This window comes from Uranotaenia lowii, chromosome 3 (assembly GCF_029784155.1).
Source record: "Uranotaenia lowii strain MFRU-FL chromosome 3, ASM2978415v1, whole genome shotgun sequence".
Lineage (NCBI taxonomy): Eukaryota > Metazoa > Arthropoda > Insecta > Diptera > Culicidae > Uranotaenia > Uranotaenia lowii.
The window spans coordinates 305,217,738-305,245,539 of NC_073693.1; the positions used below are offsets into that span (position 1 = coordinate 305,217,738).

The 27,802-nt window shown below is 37.5% G+C and overlaps 2 protein-coding genes across 2 annotated transcripts; both read right to left on the reverse strand.

The window, feature by feature from the left end:
- Positions 1-869: 869 nt before the first annotated feature.
- On the reverse strand, positions 870-11,324 carry LOC129753682 (neuroserpin-like). Its single transcript, XM_055749528.1, has 4 exons — positions 11,168-11,324; positions 10,144-11,103; positions 1,357-2,310; positions 870-1,295 (listed from the first exon to the last, which is right to left on the reverse strand). Exons 1-4 carry the CDS (start codon positions 11,223-11,225, stop codon positions 1,159-1,161), a joined length of 2,109 nt encoding a protein of 702 aa, XP_055605503.1. The 5' UTR covers positions 11,226-11,324; the 3' UTR covers positions 870-1,158.
- A 10,466-nt stretch (positions 11,325-21,790) lies between these two features.
- Positions 21,791-23,274, reverse strand: LOC129758337 (ovalbumin-like). The gene is made up of 3 exons (XM_055755836.1): positions 23,252-23,274; positions 22,223-23,182; positions 21,791-22,154 (listed from the first exon to the last, which is right to left on the reverse strand). Exons 1-3 carry the CDS (start codon positions 23,253-23,255, stop codon positions 21,988-21,990), a joined length of 1,131 nt encoding a protein of 376 aa, XP_055611811.1. The 5' UTR covers positions 23,256-23,274; the 3' UTR covers positions 21,791-21,987.
- Between the last annotated feature and the right edge of the window lie 4,528 nt (positions 23,275-27,802).

The window sequence follows — 27,802 nt, forward strand, 5'->3', positions numbered from 1 at the left end:
TTTTATTGAAATTAATTCATTTTTCATTGATCAATTTTTCCACCTCCATTATGTGTGGCTATGCGCCCATCATAGTTCACCATGAATGGCTTGAAATTGAATGGCCGCACGACATAATTACCCCGATTGTGACGTTTTTTTTTACATGCCTGATAAGAGCATGCCATGCGGATGCTCGACGACTAGTTACATTATCAGGGTGCTCGCATCGGGTTGCTTCGATGAAGCCGGCCGTTTCTGTACACGTGTTGGTGTGTTTGGGTTATGAAGGCGCAATTGAATGTGAAGTAATTTTAAGCCTTTTATTGCAATTGAATTTCCTTGCTAAAAACAAAGGAAACTGTTCGTAGTAAATAAAAAAGTAAGTCAACATGATCTTATTCTGAACAAGTCAACGAGAAGCCTTATCCAACGTAATTTTTATTTATAACAGCTCTGACTTTTGATGAAAATCTATTTAAAAAATATCTTTACACACATATGTTTGGAAACACTGAAGAATATTATATTTTTTTCTAATTTATAACTAGGTAGCAAAAATATAAACTTATTTTTCAACTCCAGTTATGAAATTTTGATCATTATCATTCCAAATGCAAAGAAATCTCTCTCTATTGCAATCCCCCGACGCAACATCGCCGGTGTCATCAAAAGGCGCATGGAATCGAGATTCAAAAAGGCGTTTCAGAAAGGCGTTTGAATGGAATCCAGAAGGACATCGAAGGAGAGGCAGTCCCAGACGCTCGTGGCGGCTAAGCCTAGCCGCTGAAATCCGAACTGTCGACGAGAACCGCGATTGGGACCAAGTGAAGACGCTGGCTCCGGATCGGCAAAAGTGGAGGTCTTTTACCACGGCCCGATGCGCCGGGGAATCGACACGGGGTAATTGAGTAAGTAAGTTCCAACTATACGGCTTGTTTATCTTGTTAACATGAACTACAAAACTGGACAAAGTAAACAGAAATAGTTGACCCTAGATTGCGCTTTTTTATTGTTAACGAATACTTTTTTTTCGTGACGGATGCCAATTCCAATGCTGGTTTGAGCTCATGTATATATTCTGTAACAATTCAGTAACAATATCATACATGTAAGTACCTACTTAAAAACCTTGCAGATAAATTTTGGAACAAAAATTTAAAAAAATTTTGATCACAATCAATCCTCATAATGGGAGTAGTGTCCGATGAAGTAAATCTCCTTGGTCGATTGCTTCCGAATGACGTACAGAAATGGTCGACTAACGCAAAACTGACGCACCGGAGCCGGGTCAGACAACTCGTCCAGGAACATCCCTGAGAGAGAAAAAAAAACCCTAAAATGTTTGATACTTTTAACTAAATTTAACAACCTCACCTTTTGCACTGGCCGTCCGAGTTCCTTTCTCGGCTACGTCGACATGAACACAGTGCCGGACGTCCAGCAACTGTAATGCCGTCCTGGTTGAAATGTCGAAGGCCCCCGGTTTGAAGATCTCCTGCACCTGCATGTGCTTTAGAAGGGGTTTGGTAGAGATCGTTTTGATCGTTGTGAACTTAGGGATGTACAGAATGAAATTGGTGTACCCAAGGGTGCCATCTATTTGAGAGATCCAACTTGCATCCAGCATAGGAATGATATGTTTGAGGGCAGTGTATTCCTTTGGCATCACCAGAAGCAGTGAAAGGTCGGTTCCGTTTTCGTAAGGAAGCTCGAGCACGTGACAACCGCGGTAATGGCCGAACAGATAGTTGTCCCTCTTCTGCATCATGTCGATTTCGTGGATCCCGTTTTCGAAATGAAACACAGCTTTGCCGGTGTTTCGTGATGTGAAGGGTGCCTGCCAGGATGCGCTCAGATAAACGGTGTTTAGCAGCAGAAAGTTTGTATTTAAAATGTCTTCGTTAGGCTCCAATACGCTGTGGATGTTCCCATTCGTCACCCTGCTAACCCAATGGTTGACTACGTCGGCCACCGGAGGCCCATCGTTGAAGTCGATCGCTCTCGTTGGAACGCTAACAACCGTAGACTGATTGGCCCTCAACTCGATCTCCTTCGAATAGAATAGCTTAGAAGTAGTGTTGATCGCGTAGTGTTCGTACTTAAGCCACATCTCTCGAATGTCCGACCTAATCTGGTGTATTCCGTAGGCTAGCTCCAGAAAGCTGCTCAATTCGTAGGCCGCATTCCCATCGGCTAGCTGATACATGGTGGCAAGCATAGCGTACACCATCACCGGGCACATGATACAATTCTGGTCCGGTTCTCGTAAACAGAACAACAGGAATAAGTTGAACAGGAAATGCGAGGCCTTATCGTCAATACCTAGTGCTGAGAACCACATTTTAGTTGATAAATTGTTTGAAAGATTCTTAGATTCCACTTACACATCATTCGAATCAATCGAATAGCCTAGCGAAAATCGAAACCCTGCACTTGTCTGCTATTTTGATGAAATACTGATCGATTGTTGACAATCCCCCAAGTCAGGTTGCTGAATAATTATTTATAGCTTCCGCTGATGATGTATTCAGTTCTCTTTTCGCTCCGATGCCAGACACCTCAACAAAATTGTGTCTGTAGATTTTTAACCCTGTCACATGGTGTTGCGAAGTTGGGCGAGCATTGAAACATTGGATAAGGAAAGGGATACAAGACATCATCCATGACTCAACCTGTTCTATGCTAGAGTTAGACAAGACACCTGAATCACTTTTATTCAATATAATTATCAATAGACTACATGTTGTCTTCAGAGAAAGTTCAGATGAGCTCATCAAATGATTGATTGTTTTTTTCACGGTTCCATTCACAGCAATAGCTTTTGTGGCAATTTGGGATAATGAACTTATATTTATTTGTCTTATCTTGATATGAAATTAAATTTGTATAAATTTCAATTGAGATTAGCATTCACAGTAGTTGCACCATTTTTGCATTGCCTTAACTTGAAGTTTAAATATTACCTACACTTTGTTTTTTGAATACTCATTAGCATGATCATAAGGACATTCTTGTGATACTCAAACTAAAAAAAAACAAATCGTTTGTTTTCAAACCCTCTTCAAACATTATGAAATTGTGTTTAACTTACGCTCGGCACTGTATCCCGAAACAAATCAACAGACACTAAAGTAAGGTTATATTCGTAGGTATGTCACCAATTGATGATGATTATCAACCGACAGGTGAGCTTGTTGACAAACCGTCTGAGAAAGTGCAAACATTCATGTTCAATTCTTGGCAACTTTTCAGTCTCGACAAATCTATCACGAGATACCCACTGAGTAGATTCGTTTAATTTTTTTTTTCTCTTAATTATAATAGCTTCCCTGGTGGATTTCGTTCTACAATAAATCATTGAACAGTTTTTAATTAATATTAGGCAGTTCGTTATAGGCGCCATACATTATACTTCATTTGCGCAAATACGCAATACTGAACAACTTGAAAGTAGCATTCCTCGTATAATACAGTTCAATTCATGTATACAGCAGCGTTAGGGTGCAATGGAAGTATTGGAAAAATTCCAATTTTGAAGACCGATCCAAAAAATAATTGATCTGCACAGTAAACGGAAATTTCCGAGCCCAAGTAACAATTTTAGCATTATTATGGTCAGCAAAATTTCGTTTGGACTATAGCATTAATCTTCATAAAAAGCTAAAGCGCATTCTATAACATCACCTGGACTCTAATAAACCCATTCGCCGCTATTTGCCCCTATCCTAGAAACGTCATAATGACCAATCATAGTTGGTCATCAATGTTGGGCTCCAAAGCTTTTAAAAAGCTATTATTAAACATGCTCGCAATTTTTGTTTTTTTCGATTCTGTGAGCTCTCGAAGTTTTTTTTTTTATTTTTTCCAGCAACCATAATGGTTGATGAATGATAATTGCATTATTGAGATATGATCTGGTAAAATTAATAGACAAAACACCAATGTTTTAACCATATTATGAACATCTTTTCTACTGCCAGTCAAGATTTTAGGTAAACTGTGTATGAAATAGCATCTCAAAATAAATGCGCCTCGTCAAATCTGATGGTCAGTCATGATGGAATTGATGGAAAATAGGCCTGAGAAAATATTTTCAAATGCTTGCATTGTGAATCCATCAACATGGTGTCATTTTGTGCCCTTCGATTTTGCAACCTACATGGCGTTAGTCAGTTCAATGCTCAATAGCTTTTCTATGGTCAGAAAAATGGCTAATTTAATTATGGTTTAATAATGACTCCAAAAAAGCTACGATCTGACGTTTCTCTCGCAAGCCAACCAATCACACGCTTAGGATCAGTTCCTCATTTCTGAGTTGTTAATCATTAGTACAGTAAATGAGGACAGACTTTTTGAATGAAAAGGGATTGGTTGTGAATGACCCGTGGAATAAATCATGAGTTGAAGTCAAATTTCGTTATCTGACGCCATCTTGAAATCCAAGATGGCGGCTTCCGCTGATCTTTAAAATGTTGTAAATGACTTAAAATCGCATGAAACCCCAACAATATTGATATTGGGTGAAAGGGCTAAACGAGCAGAAGTCGAATTTTGCTACCAGACGCCATCTTCAAATCCAAGATGGCGGCATCCGCTCAACTGTTTATGCTGTAAATGACAAAAAGTCGCATTAAACCACCACTATACGGATATTGGGTGAAAGGGCTAAACTAGAAGAAGTCGATTGTTTTCTTTCCGCCGCCATCTTGAAATCCAAGATGGCATCTTCCGCTGAACTTTGAAAAGCTGTTAGTAACTGAGAATCGCATGAAAGGCCCACAATATTGGTATTTGGTGAAAGGACTAAACTAGAAGAAGTTGAATTTCGCTATCGGAAGTCAACTTGAAATCCAAGATGGCAGCTTTCACTGAACTTTTAAATGCTGTAAATCACTGAAAATCGCATGGAACTTCCACAATATAGGCATTGGGTGAAAAGTTGTTGTCAAAATCGATCGATATTTTTTCCCAACTTTTTTTTTATTTATTTATTTACTTACATTTTTTATCATGTTTTTGATGCATTTAGCACTTTTCATGTTTTGTTGATAGTTTTTGTTTTTTTTTTGCCATATTTGCTATTTATGTCATTATATTATGTCTACCATGCTATTATGTCTAAATTTTATTGGTCCTATTCAAGCGAAAACTATAAGGTTATGTTGTTTCTGTTACTTGTTCGATTTAGGCACATATGCCAAATTCGGATGTTGCCAAAATCGAATGTTGCCTAAAACGATCGGGGTTTGTATTGTAGTTGTTTAATGCAATTTTCAGTCGCTTACAGCATTTCAGAGTAAAGCGAAAAGAGAAAATCGACTACTACTTGTTTAGCCCTTTCATCCAATACCTATATTGTTGGGGTTTCATACGATTTTAAGTCATTTACAACATTTTAAAGTTCAGCGGAAACCGCCATCTTGAATTTGGATGGCGTCAAATAACGAAATTCGACTTTTTATGGCTCATCACTTTCAACTAATACCCATATTGTAGGGGTTTGAGGCGATTTTCAATAATTTACAGTATTTTCAAGTTGAGTAGTAGCCGCCATCTTGGAATTTAAGATGGCGACGGACAACGAAATTCAACTTCTACTCGTTTATTACTTTCACCTAATAACAATATTAAGAATGTTTCATGATAATTTCAATAATTTACAGCTTTGAAAATAACAGCGGAAGCCGCCATCTTGTATTAATGATTTTGTCAAGCAACAAATTTGTTCCTCCTATTTGAACCCTTTCACTCAATACTCATATTGTAAAGTTATTCATTTCACTTCCGCTAATTCGAAGTTTTCATAAATTTTTATATTTTTTTTTTATTTTAACTCAAAATGAACAAACAGAACTTATCAAAAATGTGTAAAAATGGGAATTCCAATTCAAATATGTGCTATCTAACCTGAGCGTGTCCTGTTTTGACATCTTGATCGAGAACTGTCACTAAGTTTTTTGGCGGTTTAATAATCAGGCACTGAGTGCTATTATAGAACATGCATAAAAATGCTTGGAGCAAACTTCTTAGTTTGTGTTTTATTATAGTTTAAACATAGCATTCCAAACTCTTTCTAAATAACTAGAACAGTATGTTTAATGAAAGATTTATGAGCGTTTTTAAAACTATCAGATGGTCGATTCAAGAATTTAAGCATTTGCATGACCATAATTTCAAATAATAAATTCAAATTCAAATTCAAACAGAAATAAGAAAATTAATCGTTGTGAATTCTCAAATTTACAGCCTAATATATATATATATATACAGCCTAATAAATATCAATTAAAATGTTCAAAATATTCAATAAAATATTGACTTATCTTGTGAATCTATTGGATCGCTCTTATACCGTCCCTCGCGGTAGGTAATCTTTTGAACAGTTCTTTTCCGTCTGGAGCGCGTAACACCAGCCCCCATTTTTGCAAACACTTGCAACTTGGGCTTATGCACTTCACTGTATCATTAATGACACTCATATCCGATTCAAACCATTATCTACTGCTTTTTCGGACAAATATTTAGAAAAAAAATCCAAATTTCACCTTATTTTATAGCGCTAAAAAAAAAACAAACGAGCAAAACGCGACGTCAGAAAAACACGTTCATTCTCGAGCGCGGCTTGCTGCGATCACTGTCATATATTATGCTTTGTTGGTGAAAAATTATCGTAACTCGGCTGATCATATGTAAGTTCAACTGCCAAAATCTTGACAGTTGTCAGCGTGACAACGGTAATATAAGTAAGTAATCCAGTAGAGTTTACCGAAATACCTATGTTTACTACCGAGATATCTGAAATTTTACTGAAATATCTGTAATACTTACCGAAATACCATGATGTTTTTACCGGAAAATTGTAAAAAATCGGTAATATTTACCATCCACCAGTAGGTTTTACCTGAATACCGGTAATTTTTAACGAAATATCGATTAGTTTTACCGAATAATCGGTAGTTTTCACCGACATATCTTATCGGTATCGAAATAACCAAATTTTTCCTTGAATAATTAACGAAAACTGCAATTTTGTCGGTTCTACCAGAAACTAATTTACAGATTCCGGTACAAAATTACCGACATAATTAGAGTTTTTGCTTATTTTTACCAAAAACTCGGGGCTCTTCTTAAGGCGGCTCTTTCTCACTCTTCGGCTAGGGAGTTTGTCCAGGCTCTCTTGTCTCGTCTACAAGCTCGTTTAACTGCCTTTTCCAGCTCCGCATATCGTAAGCGGGCGGCTGCTTTGGCTGACCCGGTACATGCCTGCTCAATTCCGACTTTCGCCTTTCTCCGATCATCGATCATCCTCCAGGTTTCATCCGACATCCATTCACTTCGTCTTCCACAAACTTTACCGAGAGTACCATGGCTCGTCGTGATAAAGGCATTCTTGATTCCACACCACTGTTCTTCGACTGTTCCGTCTGTCGGCAGCTCCGAGGCTCGGGATTCTAGCTGTTCAACGTATGCCCTTTTCACCTCTGGATTCTCCAACCGGCGGACGTCGTATCGACACCCGACTTTCTCCTCGCGCCGTTGGACACGCGCAACTCTCAGTCGTATCTCGCCAAGGACGAGGTGATGGTCAGATGCAATGTCTGCGCTTCGTTTGTTGCGGACATCAAGAAGGCTCCTTCTCCATTTTCGACTGATGCAGATGTGGTCAATTTGATTTTCTGTTCGGCCATCTCGGGATACCCAAGTGACCTTATGTGCTGGTCGATGGGGGAAGAGCGATCCACCGATCACCATGTTGTTGTTGCCACAAAATTCTACAAACAGCTCTCCGTTTTCGCTCATCTGTCCTAGACCATGGCGCCCCATGATGCGCTCAAAGTCCTGATTATCGGAGCCAATCTTTGCGTTGAAGTCGCCTAAGTGGATTTGAATGTCACCCTTCGGAATTCTCTCAACCACGCTGTTCAATTGACTGTAAAACTGCTCTTTCTCCTGCAAATCGGCAACGTCAGTTGGCGCATAACACTGGACCATTGTAAGGTTTCTAACCCGTGTTCTGAATCTGGCTACGATTATTCTTTCGTTTATCGGTTCCCATCTTATAAGGGCCGCATGGGCCTGCGGGCTTAACAGGAAACCAACTCCTCGTTCCCGAGTAGCATGTACTCCTCGTATGCCAGAGTAAAGCAGTACTTGCCCGGACTGTGTCTTGTGTTCTCCAGTGTTAGGCCAACGGACTTCGCTCAGTCCCAATATCTCTAGCTTCAGGCGGCTAGCTTCTCTAGCAAGTTGAGCCAGCTTTCCTGGCTGGGCAAGGGTCAAAACATTCCAAGTTCCAATTCTTGTCCGTGTTTTCATGCTAAGAGTCGTTGCCAAAGTTCCAATTCGGTTATTTCTTCTCTCAGTTTCTGTAACAATAAAAGATTTCAGGAGCAGTAGGTTGTTAGCCTAAAGTCCCTATCCCGCGATGGGGCTGCCATCTTGGACTTAGCTGGCGGGAGCCGCATTTCATAAATTCAGCCGCTTGCTGCAAGACAGACGCTGTTTGAGCCGCCCCTGACCTGGAGAACAGACGCTCGGTTGTTGTCGCACGCAAAGCTGACAAAATCGCTAAAAGTTGCCAAATCAACCGTTACAAATGTAATTAAAGTGTTTGGAGAACGTTTGTCGACAGCCTGGAAGATTGGATCGGGAGGAAATCGAAAACCGGAAGCCGCTGAGACGACAAAGAGAGTTGCCGGTAGTTTCAAGCGAAACCCTAACCTCTCTCTTCGAGATGTCGCAAATAAGCTGGGTGTACCGTCCACAACCGTGCATCGAGCCAAAAAACGAGCCGGACTATCGACTTACAAGAAGATAGTGACTCCAAATCGCGATGATAAACAAAATACGACGGCCAAAGCGCGATCCCGGAGGCTGTACACGACGATGCTGACAAAGTTTGACTGCGTGGTATGGTAATGGACGACGAAACATACGTCAAAGCCGACTACAAGCAGCTTCCGGGACAGGAGTTTTATACGGCAAAAGGAAGGGGAAAGGTAGCAGATATTTTCAGAACATGAAACTGTCAAAGTTCGCGAAAAAATATCTGGTTTGGCAAGCCATCTGTGCCTGTGGCTTGAAAAGCAGCATTTTCATAGCTTCCGGGACTGTCAACCAAGAAATTTACGTGAAAGAGTGTTTGAATAAACGTCTGCTGCCTTTCCTGAAGAAACACGGTTGTTCCGTACTGTTTTGGCTGGATTTGGCATCTTGCCATTACGGTAAAAATGCCATGGAGTGGTACGCCGCCAACAACGTGGTGGCAAGTGGTTCCCAAGGACAAGAACCCTCCCATCACGCTAGAGCTCCGCCCAATTGAGAAATACTGAATCGATAAATGAGCGTACTCTTCTTTTTGTAATATCTTGTGGAATGTACTCTTTTTTTGTTGAAAGACATTTTATCAGGGAAATGAACTGCAACACTTTATGCTTTCATGGCACGGTATTTCAGGAAAAGCAGCACAAATCGATTAAAATCTAAATTTTTCGTTAAACACAAGTTTGCTGTTTCATCAGCAGTACTTTTGTATAAGTAAAATACAACAGCTTCGAAGTTTTAAAACCGCCTTTAAGATAAGCTTCTCCCAGCCGTCGAAGTAATCTGTGCAGGCAATCAGCGCCTTCGAATATGCAATTAGCGTCTAAGCAGTTAGCAAAGAGCACAACAGCAATTTGAACTCTTTTTAAAATGCAACATAGTGGCGGTAATTTAGAACACAATTTAGTTCGGCTTTGGCTATGGTTTTTCAATGACAAATAAGGCTTCGAGGTAACTTAATGAATCTAAGTAATGAAAAATGATCGGCCTTTGTAGAAAACACATTTCTTCAACGAATATTTTCGTTTTTTTACTAAAAATGTACAAGGATTACACGGAAATTTAGCGATTCGCTTAGATGGGGCATATGAGAGTATGTTCCCCTAGACCAAAGATCCTTTAATTTGACCACCTTTGCTTCACCTACTGGAAGTGTGAAAAATGCCCAATGAAAATAATTTCTTTGGTCGATTGTTTTCGGATCAGATACACGAATGACCGGTCAATGCGGAGCGTCCTGGGCATGGATGTAAATATGCCTCTCATTTCTGGAAAAAATATTCAAAAAGAAGTAAATGAATATAAAGATTTCACTATAATTCAAGGGAAAAATCTCACCAGTTACGGCAGCAGCAACTGTGCCCCTCTCATTGACGTCGATTCTGGCGTTTTGATTGATACCAGTTATCATAAAGGGTCCTTTGCTGGAAGCATCGAACGCACCGGATAAGAAAACTCTTTTCAGTCCCATGTTTGACAAAATGTCCTTGGCTTTGGTTTTCTTCGTTATGGAAAACTTGGGGAAAAACAGGTCAAAGTAACTGATTTCCATATTGTTATTAATTTCATCGTAAACTTGTTCGTTTAAAGTCTCCAAAGCTTGATTTAGGCTTGTACCTTCCGATGGTAGGATTATTAACATTGACAAATCGGTTTTTGATTTGTAGGGGAGCTCCAGAGCTCTTAGGCCTCGCGTTTCGCAGTAAGGCAGATAAGCAACATTGTACATCATGTCAACCTCGTGGTCACCGTTCTCGAAATGGAAAACTTCCTTCTTGGTGCTTCCCGGGAAGAACATATACTTCCACTCGGCGTTCAATGTAATGGCATTCAGCAGCATCATACTGTCGTCGGCGGAGAAATCATCGGCAGTGTACAGATTCTGGATCTTTGAATCCGTTACCCGGTCAACCCAAACATTAGCTGAGTCCGCAACCTGTTGTCCCTGTTCAAAATCGACGGCCTCCAATGGAACCTGGTACCGATCTCGGAATGTGTTCAACAACTCCCGACGGATTTCGTTCTGCTTCGAGTGGTACATTTTGAAGACCATATTGAGAGCCTCATTCTTAGAGCTTCCCAGCAGCTCACGGATCGTGGACTCCACCTGGTCCGAGTTCTCCGCCAGCCCTAAGACACTTTGCATTTCGGCGGCTGCACCCGGATCGGCTACCGGATACATCATCGAAAGCACCGTGTGGATGGCCAACGGAGATAGAATCGAGTTCTCATCCGGATGAGCCCGATGGATCTGCCGGAGGAATTCGAACGTGAATTTCGTTCGATCGGCATCTAAAGCTGTTCGAAGTATATCGAAGTGCCACTATTTTCAAATTAAGTTAAAGAAAATTTCAATACCAACCTTGGCTGAAAATCGCAGCCACTTGGCACAAAACGAGCAACAGCACCGGGGATTTCATATTGGACCGATTCAATTGGCAGTTGAGATGCCACTGCACTGGGTACTAGTTTGACTATAGGTGGTTTTATACGAATTGTGTTTATGCTTGATTAAGCTGATTAGTGTAAATTGCAATCGTTGGGTATCGAATCGTTGCGAAGGTCAGATTCGTACGATGTTATCAATTATTTAGATTAGGCCCACTTACGAAGGTCATCGCCTGTAAAAGTTAATTAAGCTTTAGCTAACGAAAATACTGAATTTGAATTTGAATTTTTCATACAGGATGTTTCAAATATGTTCATATTACCAAGTATCTTATTTGAAAATTCTATTTCTCCTCGTGACAACACAAGTTGTCTCCTTGTTATTACCCCAAGTCTGATCTCAAGACCGCAATGAGACGATCGAGTTTCAACTGTCCTTTCTTCGCGTCTTTCGCTGACCGGTTCAACTTGGATTGGTTTGGGGTTCATCGATGAAGTCACAATAAAATCGTTGAAACCATTTTTGAGAGACTACACCCATAGAAGAGGTTGCGAAAATCCGATGCCTATTTAGCAAATCTCTATGCCGAAAATGCGGCAAAAACACTACTGATATAAAGTCTCCAGTCTCCAAGCAAAACGAAGCATGACCACTAGACTGCCCCAAATTTGTATGGGAAATTTCAAGCTTGTGAAATGTTTTGCGCTGCAGGCTTAAATTGATTCTAGGTCTAGTACAAGGTCTCATACCAAATTTGGGCCAGATCGGATTACGGGAAGGGGTCGCTCAACGAGCCTAATGTTTGTATGGGATTTTGAGACATTTTGTCGTGGAGCAACATGAAAATCCAGTTTTTCATGAATAATTTTGGTCCCCTTCGGTCGGTTGCTTTTGAAAACGGTTTTTCTTAAAACCTAAACTTTGAAGAATATTTCATCCGAAGACTGCATTTCAATTCTTACTTACTTACTTAATGGTCCCGCGCCGGTCCTCCGGTGCACAGGGCCGTGGTAAAAGACCTCCACTGTTGACGATCCGGTGCCAGCGTCTTCACCTGGTCCCAGTCAAGACTCTCGTCGACAGTTCGGATTTCAGCGGCTAGGCTTCGCCGCCACGAATTTCTGGGTCTGTCTCTTCTTCGATGTCCTTCTGGATTCCAATCTAGCGCCACTCTGCAAATCTCGTTTTCATCTTTTCGCAGCGTGTGCCCAATCCATCTCCATTTACGTTCCCGAATCTCGATTTCTAGCGCCCTTTGATGACACCGGCGATGTAGTTCCTCATTCGAGATCCAGTTGCCAGGCCACCAAGCGCGGATGATATTCCGTAGGCAGCGATTTACAAATACTTGCAGTTTTCGCGTCGTCACCGCATATGTGCACCAAGTTTCGCACCCGTACAGCAATACGGATTTGACGTTTGAGTTGAAGATTCGAATTTTCGTTCGTAGAGAGATCTGGCGTGAGCGCCAGATGTTCCGGAGACTCGCAAATGCAAAACGGGCCTTTCTGATCCGGGTTTCGATGTCTTTCCTGGTACCACCATCAGGCGTTATCTGGCTACCAAGATACTGGGAAGCACTCCACTTTCTCAACTTGTTGCCCAGCTACCATGAAACTGGAGGGATTTCCCGTGTTGATCTCCATCGACTTGGTCTTTCCGACATTGACTTTGAGATCTGCTGTCTTGGAACTTTCGGTGAGGTCGTCGAGTTTGCTCTGCATGTCCGGTTGTGTTTGGGCGAGCAAAACAATATCGTCAGCCAAGTCAAGGTCGTTCAGTCGCTCCATTGTTGAAGGATTCCACGGCAATCCCCGATTCGGTGCACAGTCGATCGATCCAGTCAGAATCTCATCCATTACGATTAGAAAAAGTAGCGGTGATAAGATACATCCTTGTCTCACTCCAGCAGTTACCGGGATTGGTTCGGACAAGCCACCTTCGTGCAAGACCTTGCACGAAAATGCCTCGTACTGTGCTTCGATGAGATGGACTAGTTTCTCTGGGACCCCTCGTCGCCTTAGAGCCACCAAAGGCATTCTTGAGCATCTGTTCTTCGACTGTTCCGTCTGTCGGCAATTCCGAGGCTCGGAATTCCAGCTGTTCAACGTATGCCCTTTTCACCTCTGGATTCTCCAATCGACGGACGTCGTACCGACACCCGACTTTCTCCTCGCGCCGTTGGACACGCGCAACTCTCAGTCGTATTTCGCCAAGGACGAGGTGATGGTCAGATGCAATGTCTGCGCTTCGTTTGTTGCGGACATCAAGAAGGCTCCTTCTCCATTTTCGGCTGATGCAGATGTGGTCAATTTGATTTTCTGTTCGGCCATCTCGGGATACACAAGTGACCTTATGTGCTGGTCGATGGGGAAGAGTGATCCACCGATCACCATGTTGTTGTTGCCACAAAATTCTTCAAACAGCTCTCCATTTTCGCTCATCTGTCCTAGGCCATGGCGTCCCATGATGCGCTCAAGGTCCTGATTGTCGAAGCCAATCTTTGCGTTGAAGTCGCCCAAATGGATTTGAATGTCACCCTTCGGAATTTTCTCTACCACGCTGTTCAGTTGACTGTAAAATTGCTCTGTCTCCTGCAAGTCGGCAACGTCAGTTGGCGCATAACACTGGACCATTGTAAGGTTTCTAACCCGTGTTCTAAATTTATGTGGATTTCGCCAAAGCGTTCGATCGGCTCCCGCACAAACTACTTATCGATAAGCTTGACACTATCGGATTCCCCAAATGGCTGATCATGTGGCTAGAGTCATACCTTCAAGACAGAACCGCATTCGTCAGACAGGGTCACATCAAATCCACAACTTTCGCCGTTCCTTCTGGAGTTCCCCAAGGAAGCCACTTGGGCCCATTGCTATTTAATCTCTACATGAACGACCTTTGCGTACTGATCAATTCGGAAATAATATTCTACGCCGACGATTTAAAGTTGTATCGCACCATCACAGATTATGAAGACTGTGTTTCACTTCAACAAGACCTCGATAAACTTATGATTTGGTGCCGAGTGAATGCAATGGAGATGAATCTAGGAAAATGTAAAATCTTGACTTTCTCGAGGAGCAGAACAGAGATAGCGCATAGTTACCTAGCGGGTGATTTTGTACTTGAGAAGGTTGAATCTATGAGGGATCTTGGCGTGATTCTGGACAAATCGCTCACGTTTAAGGATCACCTAGCTTTGACTGTGGCTAAAGCTAAAACAGTGCTAGGATTCATCGTACGCCACACAAAAGGATTCAGTGATACCACCACTCTAAAAGTACTTTACTGTTCACTGGTCCGTTCTGTTTTGGAGTATAATATCCAAATTTGGGCACCTTCATCCATAGGCGGTATGAAGCTGCTAGAATCTGTCCAGAAACGTTTCCTGCGATATGCACTGCCGAACTTACCCTGGAACGAACCACAACGGCTTCCGCCTTACGACGATCGATGCGGAATCCTGAAAATCGAACCAATCGGATCTCGTGTATTACTCCTCCGGCGTGTATTCATCTTTGATATCTTATCTGGAAACATCGACAGTACCAACCTGATCGAAATGATACCATTCCATGTCCCCTCCCGCGCTTTGCGCAATTACGAACCATTAAGGATGATGAATTACGGACGAAATGAATTTTATAACTTCTTTGATATTTCTTGTAAGCTTTTTAACCAAGTGTATTCATGTTTCGACTTTAATATAAGTAAGGATAGTTTTAAGCGTAGATTAAGAGAAAATCAGTCTGTGTGATATTGAGTTATCGTAGACCGTGAACAATAAAATAAAAAATAAAATAAAATAAATCTGGCTACGATTAATCTTTATCGGTTTTTATCGGTTCCCATCTAATGAGGGCCGCGTAGGCCTGCGGGCTTAACAATTTCAATTCGACTTATGATAAAAAAAAAGTTATAAGACTTCAAAAATGGGGTAACCTTTTTCAGGGTGATATTCATCACTATTAATGAGAGACACTGCTTCGAGCATTTTGACGCAGCATTAACAGTGCTGAATATCACCCTGAAAAAAAGTTACCCCCATTTTTGAAGTATAGTAACTTTTTTATAATAATTCAAATTGAAATGCAATCTTCGGATGGAATATTTGTCATAGTATAGACTTTAAGAAAAACCGGTTTCAAAAGAAATCGACCGAGGGACCAAAGTTATTGATGAGATACTGAATTTTCATGTTGCTCCCGAACAAAATGTCTCAAAATCCCATACAAACTTAAGGCTCTTTGAGCAACCCCTTCTGTGATGCGATCTGGCCAAATTTTTGCATGAAACCTTGCACAAGGCCTATGATTAATTTAAGCCTGCAGTGCATAACTTTTTCAAATGTCGGTTCATTTGGGCCACTCTAATGACCACTACACTCAAGCGAAACAAAAAAAAAAAACATTTTATGGAATTTTCACCCTATAGGATATTTCATACAAAAAAAATATATAGTGAGAATTGAACTCACTGCAACGTCCTCATCTCGGCTTGCCAATCCGTTATCTATTCCAGTGCACCATCTGAGTCGGTTAGCAAACGAACGAAAGCAAAGAATTACGTGCGGTCAATATTTTTGTTGACATTTTCTTATGTGTCTACAACTGTACTTAAGAATGAATATGTGTTGCGATAAAATTCCCTTATTTGATGACGTCTAACCATTTCTCTGGAAACGTTGAGAGCTTCCAAGTGGGCGCATGACACTACTTAGTTTTAATTTTGACTGGCTTTTGAGATTTCATAGAGAGACTAAAATGAAATTCGTCAAAAAAAAATATGTAAAATTCAGTACGAAGTTATACAAAATTTCAAAACACATTTATCTACGAATTTAACATTTTTTTTTGTTTAAGTTTAATAGTCCAGGAATTATAGGGCAAAGAATTTACTTCTTCTGTTAGCTTCATTTGAAATCAACAAAACATTTACTATAAATATCACGGAAAATAAAAACATTATATAACAATTTGCGCTGGGTGTCTTTAGGTTTTCACCAAATTTTAAAATCGGTTTATTGTTGCCATTTCTTACAGTTTAAAAAAAAAATCTTAACAGACTTGAGGTATTTTAGCATTACTAATATTATCAAAATATTTCTTACGAAAAAATTTCATCTCAAACATATTACTCAAAAAATATAAATTAAAAAAAAAATATGCCAAAAAACATGTGTTTTCAAATCCCAAAAAGAACAAATTTTGTAATTTTATGAAAAAAATTAGGGACCCCTGGCGCAAAGCCGTCAGATTAAAAAAAATTTCCCCACATCGATGATACAAACGCAAAAGTTTAGAATCATTTTAGTGTTGGGGATTTTTTTTTATTATCTGACAATTTGCGCCGGGGGTCTTCGGATTTTCTCCAAAATTTCAAATTTTGTTCGTTTCAGCACCATAAAAAAACATGTATTTTTGCAGATTTCTAAGACTTTTATTTTTTGAGTTAGATAACGTTTAAGTTTTTTTGAAAAAAAAATTACTCTCTTTTCAAATGCCCATAATTTGTCAATTTTTAACGAAGAATAAAAAATAGCACATCAAAACGCATTAGAATTTTACCAGCAATTCAAATAAAATATTAACAAAAAATTGTATATTGATTCTCGGTATAAAATAAAGTAAATATGTTAAAAATAACGTAAAAAAGTATCGATGCACCACCAAAATTTTTGAAACATATTTCATTTTATAGTCCTATTAATTTCACAACTTTCATCTGAAGACACCAAAGTGGGCCATAAACTCCTTCAAGAGTTATGAAAGAAACAGTGACAATAAATCTCTTTTTTAACGTCAAAAACTAACAATTTTAGAACAACTGCACTCACATATAGGGACTTCTTCTCCTATCGTACGCATGTGCACCGGGAGTTAAAAATCTGCAAAAAATACCATTTTATAGTCTAATTAGTTTTACAACTTTCACCTGAAGACACCAAAATGAACCAATCACTCCTTCAAGAGTTATGGAAGAAATAAGGACCATAATGTAGTCTTGTGCCCGCGTCAGGGTATAAATTCTCGCACATTCACGCGCCGCTGCTATTTTTTATTCTACGTTGAAAATTGACAAAGTTATGGGCATTTGAAAAGAGGGTAATTTTTTTTTCAAAAAATCTTAAACATTATCTAACTCGAAAAATAAAAGTCTTAGAAATCTGCAAAAATACATGTTTTTTTATGGTGCTGAAACGAACAAAATTTGAAATTTTGGAGAAAATCCGAAGACCCCCGGCGCAAACCCGTCAGATAATAAATAAAAATCCCCTGTTGCAAAAATTGTTCTATAAAATACATGATATAAATGTGCATCCTTTATCATAATATGAACTCTAATAGTCGTTGTGAGCATACTTGCTTGAATAATTCTACTGAATCAAAGCAGTCGATTCACCGTGATTGAATTAAAGGGAATCTTTCGATTGCTTTGATTCAGCATAATATGAACTTTGATGATTTTTTTTATTACTTTTATCAAACATAAGTTTAGAAATTGTGCAAATTGTTTAAAAATCAAATTGTTCTACTAATTTTCGCAAAATAAAGACAAAGTTATGATTTAGAATCTAAGTAAAATTGGTTGAAATAGACAATGTGCTCAATGTGTAAAAAAATACAACAATAAGTTAAAGTTTGACAATTTTTTTTACCAAAAATATCATTTTATAAGTTAAAGAGTTGTAAAATACATTTTATGTTCATTATAATTCCCACACTGTTTGACAATTTTTGGAACAAATTAAATCAATACAAATTTTAACCTTTAAATTAAAAATTTCAAACTTGACATAAATATTGCTTCCCATATAACATATATATTCAATTTTTATTAGATAAACCCAAATGCTATTTGAGACAATAAATGTTTTTAATAAAGTAATGAAAATGATATTTTTTCTATGACTTCATTCCTATTATTTTTTTAATCAAATAAAGAAGAATCATTAAAAATGGTATCGAATTTCAATAGTTTGTCTTTGGAACATTCAAATTTTTTAAGAAAATTTTGGAAAAAAAACCATTTTTCATATCACCAATCAACATCAGTTATTCTTACATTTGCTCTAAAAATTATAGAAAATATTGTTGTGAAGCCCACCAGCATATCTAATCTCCTAAATTTGGCCCGCCTATTTAAAATCTTGGCCACAAATGCAATGGTTAAAGCTATAGCATTATTCTTCATCAAAAGCTAAATCGCATTCTATACATCACAAGAATTCTAATAAAGCTTAATTTGACCCTGTTCCAGAAACGTCATTTATTTCTTTTTTATGCATGCAATTTTTTTTATCGATTCCTCTTGCTCTCCTCCTGATCTTTAAAATGCTGTAATTTACTAAAAATCGCATGAAACATTTACCACATATATAGGTTTTGGATGAAATAGCTAAACGAGCAAAAATTGAATTTCGCTATCTGAAGTCATCTAGAAATCCAAGATGGCGGCTTCCGCTGAACTGAAAATGCTTTAAATAACTAAAAAGCGCAACTCTTTAAAAAATGGCTATTGGGTGAAAGGGCTACACATTTTACAATAATGTTTCACACATTATCGGCAAATATATGCAGCTGTCAAATCGATTTGTGATTTTTACACACCATGCAGATTCGAAATTTACACATTATCCAGATCAGTCTACATAAGATGGAAGCGGGTGAATCACACTTGTTGTTTTTTCAATCTATTTGGTGTCAGCCATGTACAAACGACGTCGAAGAATTTATACGGCTGAATAGTCGTAACGAATCGGATGGTCGGATGTAAGTTGGTCATTATTAAAAATTTAAACATCAACCTAATAATTTATTATAATTTTTATTTTCTAGATTTCGGATTCAGTCCGCTGATTGCTGGCGGTGCCAATGGAGAAATTGTTTGTCAAAAATTGAAGATGAGTTTCCTCAAAAACCGAAAAATGATGGAAATCTTCAATTTGATAAATAAAACTACTTTTAAAAAACCATCAGCATTTCATTGGGTTCCAGTCGTGCTTAAAAATAGCGGCCCCTTTCCATATTTTTTCCTTTTGCACATTTTCTTTCCAAGCGCTTAATTATTTCACACATTTTCCCGTTTTCAACGCTTTCAGCATAATGTGTGAAACACACACATTTCTTTTCCTTACAGGATGTTTCACATTAATGTGCATCAGTACCTTCACACATTGAATGTGTTGGTCTACTTATTTCCAAAAATTGTGAAATTTCACACACTAATGTGTGAGATGTTTTGTCAGTGTAAAACAAGAAAATGTCGAATTTCTTGATCTGACGCTATCTCAAAATCCAAGATGGAGGCTTCAGCTGAATTTTGAAAAGCTGTCAGTAACTGAAAATAGCTTGAAATCCCCCCAAAATATGAGTATTGGGTGAAAGGTTTAAACAAGTAGAAGTAAAACTTCTCCATCTGACGCCGCCCAAGATGGCGACTTCCGCTGATCTTTAAAATGTTGTTAATGGTCGAAAATCTTATTAAAACATCATGACATTTTCTGTGATTTACAGTATTTTCAAGTTCAACGGAAGCCGCCGTCTTGGATCTCAAGATGGCGTCAGATAGCGAAATTTGTCTTTCTTCTAGTTTAGAAGCGATTCATGCCATTTCACCCATTTTCAAGTTGAGTGGATGAAACTATTTTGGATTTACAGATGCCGTCGTTGTAAAGTCGCGAATGCCATAAAGATGGTATTATACATGCAGATATAAACCAAAGTATGAGCGCTCATAATCATAGTAGCTTGGCCTTCGTCGCGACGTTGAAAATCATACCGACGTAGTTTCCTAGGAGATTTGAAGCATGCGATTGATGGCTTAAGGGAAATGAATAGTAAATAACGTAAACAATGTGTGTGTACTACAGCGAAATCGCCTACTGGACTGAAAAAAAGAATAACAAACCTACGAATGACAGGAATCTCGCTAGTAAAATGTGTCGCTAGTAAAACTGTTGCCATACGGTTTGGTGCTATACACATAATAAAACGACTTCTACTCGTTTAGCCCTTTCACCCAATTCCCATATTGTGGATGTTCCATGAGATTTGAAAAGGAAAACGAAAGTCGCCATCTTGGATAATTGAAAGCGTCAAGCAATAAACTTTATCTCCTACACTCAAAAAAATACTCTTATGTAGGCCATAAGATTCTCTTATGAAGTGGCGCCATAAGAGAAATCATTGAAATTCATAAGATTGTCTTATGACGTAAATGAGTTCTTCAAATAACCGCCTTCTTCAATGAGAGGTTGTTGCTTTTCATAAGAGGATCTTATGGAAACAGGAAATCTTACGTATCACAATAAAAATCAACATTTCCGGTGTTTTCATTTTATTTTCTCGCTATTTTAAATTGTATTAAATAATATCTTCGTTCAACGGTTGGTAAAAATCGGTTTCAACTGGTTTCTGTCAACTGGTAGATGTTCAACGAGCCAATGTTTTGGTCGAAACAGGTCTGGTCGTTGTTCAATGTAGCAAGTTGAAACTAGTCGAAACCGATCAAGCTCAGCAGCAGGATTAGTTTCGACCTGGTAGAAATCGGTCGAAGTCAATTGGAAAGAGACAGATGATCAACTGTCAATCCATTTCAATTTGTTTCGAACCGTTTCGACTAGACTTCATTGAACAGACATAATAGTCAGCCAGCAGCATATCAACTCTTAATTCTAACGGGGATTTTTGCCACATCCGGTCCTTTGAACTTTTTCCGAGTATTATGCTGAAAAGTAAACAAAATATGCATTTTAGTTTACAAATTATATTTAACATTTTTAAGAAGAACTTCAACTCAAACTTACCATTCAATAGATCACAATCACATTTCACTTAAAAAAAACATTAACTTCATGGAAAGTGCTTCGTTAGACGATGAAAAAACTTATGGTACGAATGAATAAGTTCATTATGTTTTCACAAAGCCGATTCTTCTATTTTTCATAAGATGTTCTTATGAAAACTGAAAAAATTTCATAAGAATCTTATGAAACATAATTTTGCACTCTTAAAAGCGATTCATAAGACGCATCTTATGAAAATTATAATCAGAAATAGCCTGAGTGTACTCGTTGGATCCTCTCACTCAATACCCAATGTAGAGATATTCGTACCACTTCCGTTGATTTGAAGTATTTCAAAGATTTTTATATATTTAAAACACATGATTTATCAAAAATGTGTCAAAATGGGAATTCCAATTCAAATATGTGCAATCTAGCCTGAGCGTTTCCTTTTTTGCATTCAGAGCATTCAGCTGCATATTAAATGCAATAATATAAACATAATAAAAATTTTAAAATCTAGTTGGCTTAATCTTTGTTACTTGGAAGGTTTTGACCTTTGATTTTCCGACTTGAAAAATTTGTTCAGAATTCTTAACAAGATCCTTAATAATTCATTGATATGCAGAGCATTTTTCAACAAGATGGATTCGTCTAAAAGTTTGTACGGGGGTTTCTAGAAAAAGTTCTTGTACTTCGAGAAAAGAAAAATGTTTAAAAAGTGAAAAAGCTATTTGATAAGACCATTTATTACTAATATTTCTAAAAACGAAGGCAGTGAACAAGTTAAAGTGTCCTTAACGTTCTAATCCTAAAGGCAACAGTTTGCAGCATTGCCACCTAATTAATCGATATATGTATTCCTAGTATTCTAAAAATAAAACAGTTTACAACCAAGCATATGTGTAGCACGACGCAAACTCTCATCGACACTCTGAGGAGATTGATCGACACGCGCTACAAGTAATTTTCTAAATTTAAAATCCGTCTATCCGTTTGGCGGCCATCATTTGGCAGCTTGAGCTTGGACCGGGGTCGTCACCGTAGCCACCGTCTCGTAGTACGAATAGTGACCGATAAATATGATATCCTTGGTCGACTGCTTCCGGATCAAGTAGACAAACGGTCGATCGACGAGGAACTCCGACTTTTTGCAGATGATTTCGCGGGGATCTGAAATTATAAATGTTTTCGAAGTTAACAAATGGTTCTTACGAACAACTTTTGATGTCTCAACGCACTGTTACCGTCGGAGCACTTCTTGGCCAGCTCTTTGAACTCAAGCCGAACGCACTGTCTGATGTCGGTTAGCTGGGCCGGTGTTGTGGTCGACACGTTAAACGCACCAGGTTTGAACATCTCCGGAACGTTCATACCCTCCAGGATGGTTTTGATCGGCACCTGGGCGTTGATGAAGAACTTGGGCAGGTGGAGGTTCAGCTTCCGGGAGCCCATGATACTCTGCAGATCCCGATACCAGGAAGCCGTCAGTTTGGGAATGATCTGCTTTAGGGGCTGTCCATCTAGGGGCATGATGACCAACATTTCGAGGTCGGTGTTGTTGGCATACGGAATCTCCACGAAATGGAACCCGTCACACTTGGCGTACGAAAACCAATCACGGATGTTCATCATCTCTATCTCGTGATCACCGTTCTCGTAATGAAACTTTACCTTTCCGGAGGATTCCTTGATGTAGGGTAGCTTCCAGGATGCTTTCATCGTGAAGGTGCTCAGCAGAATCATACTCTCACCCTTGTAAACTTTCTTAGGTTTCAAACATCGCTTGATCTGTCCATTGGTCACCTTGTTGGTCCAGGCTTTGGCACAGTCCAGCACCTGTTGACCTTGGCTGAAATCAACGGCTTCCGGGGACATTTTGTACCATCGGCGCAGTGTCTCTAGCAGATCGGTTCGAAAATCAATGTCCTTCGAGTAGACCAGGTTCGAAGCCACTCCCAGGTAGGCGTCGTTGAAGTTCATCACAAAGGCTTCCAAATCCATGGCCACTTTTTCGGTGTTTTGTGAAAGTCCCAACAGCTGGCGCATTTCATCAGCCGCTTCCGGATTGGCCTGCAGGAACAAAATGGCAAGCGCCGATTGGATGGCATTCGGAGAAAGGCTGGAGTTCTGATTCGGCTGAGCTGTGTACGACTGCTGGAAGATGTTGAAGGCGAAATATCTTGCTGCGTCGTGAAAGTCTAAAATAAACAATTGAAATAAATAAGATTGACAGGAGCGGAAAAAATCACCAGACTCGCGGTACTCACTCATGTTTTTCGTGTCTCTGTCCCAAGCACGCAATCGCTGTAAAGAGTCACCACAAGCGTTTTGGCTTCTATTTAAAACCTTTCACTTAACCGTAAGATGTCGCGATATTGTACCATTGGTTCAATTTTGTTGAAAAGGGTTTCCCAGGGTTCTAAAATAAATTGAAAAAAAAAACTGTTGGAATAAGATAAAAAATATGCAGAATTGAAATTAGTTGAAATGTGCTTCCAGCTAATGATTGAAAAGTTACGAGCTAAGACTGTTCGAATACTAAGTACACCCACAGTTCAGGATCTTTTCCAACCATGAATAACCGGTATTTGTACGTAATTGGCATAGATTTTGCACACAGTTGGCTAGAATAAGCTGTGCGACTACATAGTTGAAATTAATCGTAAAATTCATGCAATCAACTAATGTTTTAATCGTCTCTATATTTTTTTAACTTATTTCGGATTTTTTTATGACTTTTCATTATTATTATTATTATTATTATTATTATTATTATTATTATTTATTTGAGACCTTTTAACCACCCGGGATATTCGGGTGTAAATGACTTTTCATGATCGAACTTCTTAAGCGATATAATTTTGAAGAATGCTGAGAATAAAAAAGTGGACAGTAAGCTTCACATAAGCACAGAAATTACACGCAGAACGATAGATTAATTCCCTGAGGAAGATGTCAATCAGCATTGAAACGTAAGATCAACCAAAACATTGTTTCAAGAAAATAAATCATCTAATAACTTTACTGTTAGAGTTTACTTCTAACTCTTGTATATTTCTTTTAAATTTGTTTCTGTTATGGATTCTCTTCTGGATCGTCAATTCTTCTAACATGGCTTGATTTTATTTCAATTTTAATGCGTTGGCAAATATTGAGTCAATAAAATTTTAAATCCATATAAAGGTTAAATTAATTTGCATGATTATAAATATTTGCACATATTTACATAAGCAGAACATTTATAAATTCTTCGGCAAAGAAAAGTTTTCTAAATAATAAAGTAAAAGAAAATAAACGTTTCTAAAATTATCAAGCTTTTTATGTCATTCCCCAGATTTAGCTAATTCTTTCCAAAATCCAGAAGTATGAGGTTAAATTCAACTCAAATTTATGTAGCCGTTAATTTTAATCTTCAAAAATTATGCTCCTGACAACTGGTAGAATTTTCAAAATTCATGACATCAAGCTAATTTTCAAGCGTGTCGTCAGAAATTTATGCATCTTCAAAATTCTAAAACCTCATTTTATTTCTGTTAATTCTTCAGTATTGTGCGTCTGATTGAATGAGAAATAAAATTCAATACATTCAATATTCATCAATGTTTGCCAAAACTTTGATTACTGGGAAAAAAAGCTGTGGTTTGACCAGTTTAAATCTGTAATAATGTGATTTTATAGCTTTCATAGAAAAATTCGTTACAAAAAATAATGAAACATTACATTATAAGTGGCAAAATCAATTCAAGAATATTTAAAAAAAATTGAAACAAAAATTTATAAAAAAATTCAACGATGATTAGCTCTTAATGAAAAATGGAAAAATATGTCTGTTAGGTAACACTAGTTTACAGCTTTTTTGAACTTAGAAAACTGAAGGTCATTTTTAATGTGAAATCGGGCGCCGAATCCGAAAATGAAATCCAAAAAAATCTCAGTAGAACAGTTTTTGAGCTAATCTCCAAATATGAAATTTTGGAAAATTAAAAAAGTACATGTACTTAGATTGAAATATCTCGGACCGCATAACAGTAATTTGAAATCTCTTTTTTGCATATTCAAGGTGAATAAATTTGCTAAAGATCATTAATTTTTGCGCATCATCAATAATCCTAAAATTCAAAAATTATGTTATGGTAAAGTAATCGTAACTTCTTCAATTTTCAACCGATTTTGAAAAATAACCACTTGAAATCTTTGTTTTGAATTCAGTTTTAAGGCCAACAGAAAATCAGATTTTTTAAATGCTACCATCGAATCTCAAACTTTTAATCAATAAATATTTTCTCTAAAAAAATGCGATTTTTATAATTTTTTTCTTTCATAAAGCCACTAATATCAACAATACTGTTGATGATGCGCAAAAATGATGTTCAGATGATCGATAGCAAATTTGTTCACCTTTAATATGCAAAAAATAGATTTAAAATTACTGTTAAGCAGTCTGAGATATTTCAATCTTAGTAAAAGTACTTTTTCGAATTTTTCAAATTTTCATATTTGGAGCATAACTCAAAAACTGTTCTACTGAGATTCTTTTGGATTTCATTTTCGGATTTAGCGCTCGATTTTACCTAAAAAATATAGGTCAGTCAATCAAGTTCACGATTTTTTTTCAAATTTTGTAAACTAGTGTAATTATACTTCGTTCAAAATTTGTGTGCTTTTGGTCGATATTGGCTGCAGGAATTACACTTGAAATTCTAAATGTGTTCAAAGGCTCAAAGGTACATTTTTTTAAAATAAATACATACAATTCAATAATCAAAAACTGCTTCGGGGTTTGTCTATTTAATTATTGATTACAAAAATTAAGCATGTGATTAAATTTTCAAAAAGATTTTAAAAATTAAAATTTTCATGAATTCTCAATGCTGATTCGAGTATGAAAAGTTGTCAAACTTTAATTTGTTATTCTCAATTCATAGTTTAGGATTTTTGTATGCGAAATTCATGCATCTATTCACTTTTAAAACCGTTATTTACTGAGCAAGCTTTTCAGTTTTTTTTTGTACGTATCCAGGTCTGGCAAATCCGGGCATAGGGTTTCTAAATTTTAAGCTCAAAATCGTGTAATATCTGGGCAAATCCAGCCAAAATCTACATTTTTACCATAAAAAGGCAAAAGCAAAGCTGAAAAATAAACCCATGGAAAATTATTTTTACCAAGGCACGTTTTCAATCGTTTTCAATTCAATCAATATGATTGGATTGAGGAGATTTTTTCAATATTTTTATGTTGTTACGCGTCTAAGTTGTAAATATTTTTCGAAATGGTTGATTAATTCTACGATTTTGGAACTTATCAATTTTCATAGAGGGAAAAAAATGATTGTGAGTGCTTCAAATATAAAACTTGGATGAGGGTTACGTTGTTTGATAACAAAACAGAGGCTGTCTAAAAACTATTTTTATGTAAATTGATGTTCGATTGATTCAAAAATATACACAGGTGTTGAAAAAATACATTGATTTTGACTTTTGTTGTTATAAATAATAGTTATTTTTGCATTTAAGGTTTAAAATTTTGATCTCTATGCTGATGCTTCAAAAACAGAGAAAAGCGAAAAATTATGCTTCATAAAATACTATTTTAAAGAGCCGTAGCTTTGCATCCAAAGAGCCGCAGGTTGCCGACCTATGGTATAACAAGCTGAAACAACTGGAACAACAGTCGTATTTTTTCTCCGTGTTTCTGAGAGCCACGATAAATAACTTAAAATTTGAATGATGCCAAAGTATTTTAGTTATTTTTTAGAATTCAATTTTTGACAGAAGAAGTTTTTACGAAAAAAAAGTTAAAACCTATTCTTTACGGTAAAAATTATTTTTTTGAAAAAAAAATAAAAACTTGGCTTAAAATATTACAATAAAGTGTACATATGTATGACAATTTAGAGCCTTACAGCTGGCTTTAAGAGAGTTCGTGAATTTAAAAAATAGTAGATTTTGTAAAATTTCGCACAACTTTGATTTTTAACTTATATGCCATCATTTTGACTAAAATTACTCAAGTTTTCCTTAGTGTTGACTTCAGTACCATTTTTCTCAATTCGTATATCGATTATAGGACAGTTCATTTCAATATGTCGCAGTTTAAAACATTTTGGTAAATTTCGGTATTTTTCGATAAAATTGTTCATTCCTCAGTTAACAAAAATAAGCCAGTATTAAAGTATTTTAAATTAATCAAATAAGTCTCTTCATTTATTGTGACCGATATAAAACATGCAGAGTGCTTTAAGCCGTAAATACATTTTTTGTAACCCAAACACATTTATGTTTAATTTTTTTTTATCAAATGTATTTTAGATCATCAGGAATGCCCTTTATTTTGACAACGTTGAAAAATTGCAAACTAGAACACCAAATCGTGTCAAATTCGGTAAAAGTTTCATCGTTCTCCAGAAGCCACAAATTTTTTCTAACAATTTTTTTAAGAAAGACCTCTTACCTATATATTTATTATTGATTGAATCTTGCTTTTGAATATTTTCATCAAAATTCCGCTTTTCAGAACTCGATTAATCAAACTGGTAATCAAAAGCAGCAGTACGGTTGCCCTATCGTGAAAATGAAAGTGTTAATCTATTTTTACCATTACCATTACCATTTTACCATTACAGGTCTAGCGTCAAAACAAATCGTTTTTCACTGTAAACAATCCGCCAAGTCAACGATAACAGTTTTTTTTTCTTTGTCCGAAGTGAGACTTTTGACGATCGAAAGTACTGTGCTTGACTTAGATTTTCGATTTTTTGGATTAATTCTTAAGCATGAAAAAAGCGATTACGGTTTACTTTCGATTCGATCTTTCGATC

Excerpts from the sequence above, each read along its gene's own strand:
- LOC129758337 (XM_055755836.1), bottom strand. Across the intron at positions 22,155-22,222 it reads GAAGTGCTCCGACGGTAACA|ATCCCCGCGAAATCATCTGC; the intron begins GTGCGTTGAGAC and ends TTATAATTTCAG.
- LOC129753682 (XM_055749528.1), bottom strand. The coding sequence starts at position 11,225 with ATGAAATCCCCGGTGCTGTTGCTCGTTTTGTGCCAAGTGGCTGCGATT. Across the intron at positions 11,104-11,167 it reads GGCTGCGATTTTCAGCCAAG|CTTTAGATGCCGATCGAACG; the intron begins GTTGGTATTGAA and ends TACTTCGAACAG. Across the intron at positions 2,311-10,143 it reads AGTTGCTGCTGCCGTAACTG|CACTAGGTATTGACGATAAG; the intron begins GTGAGATTTTTC and ends TGTGGTTCTCAG.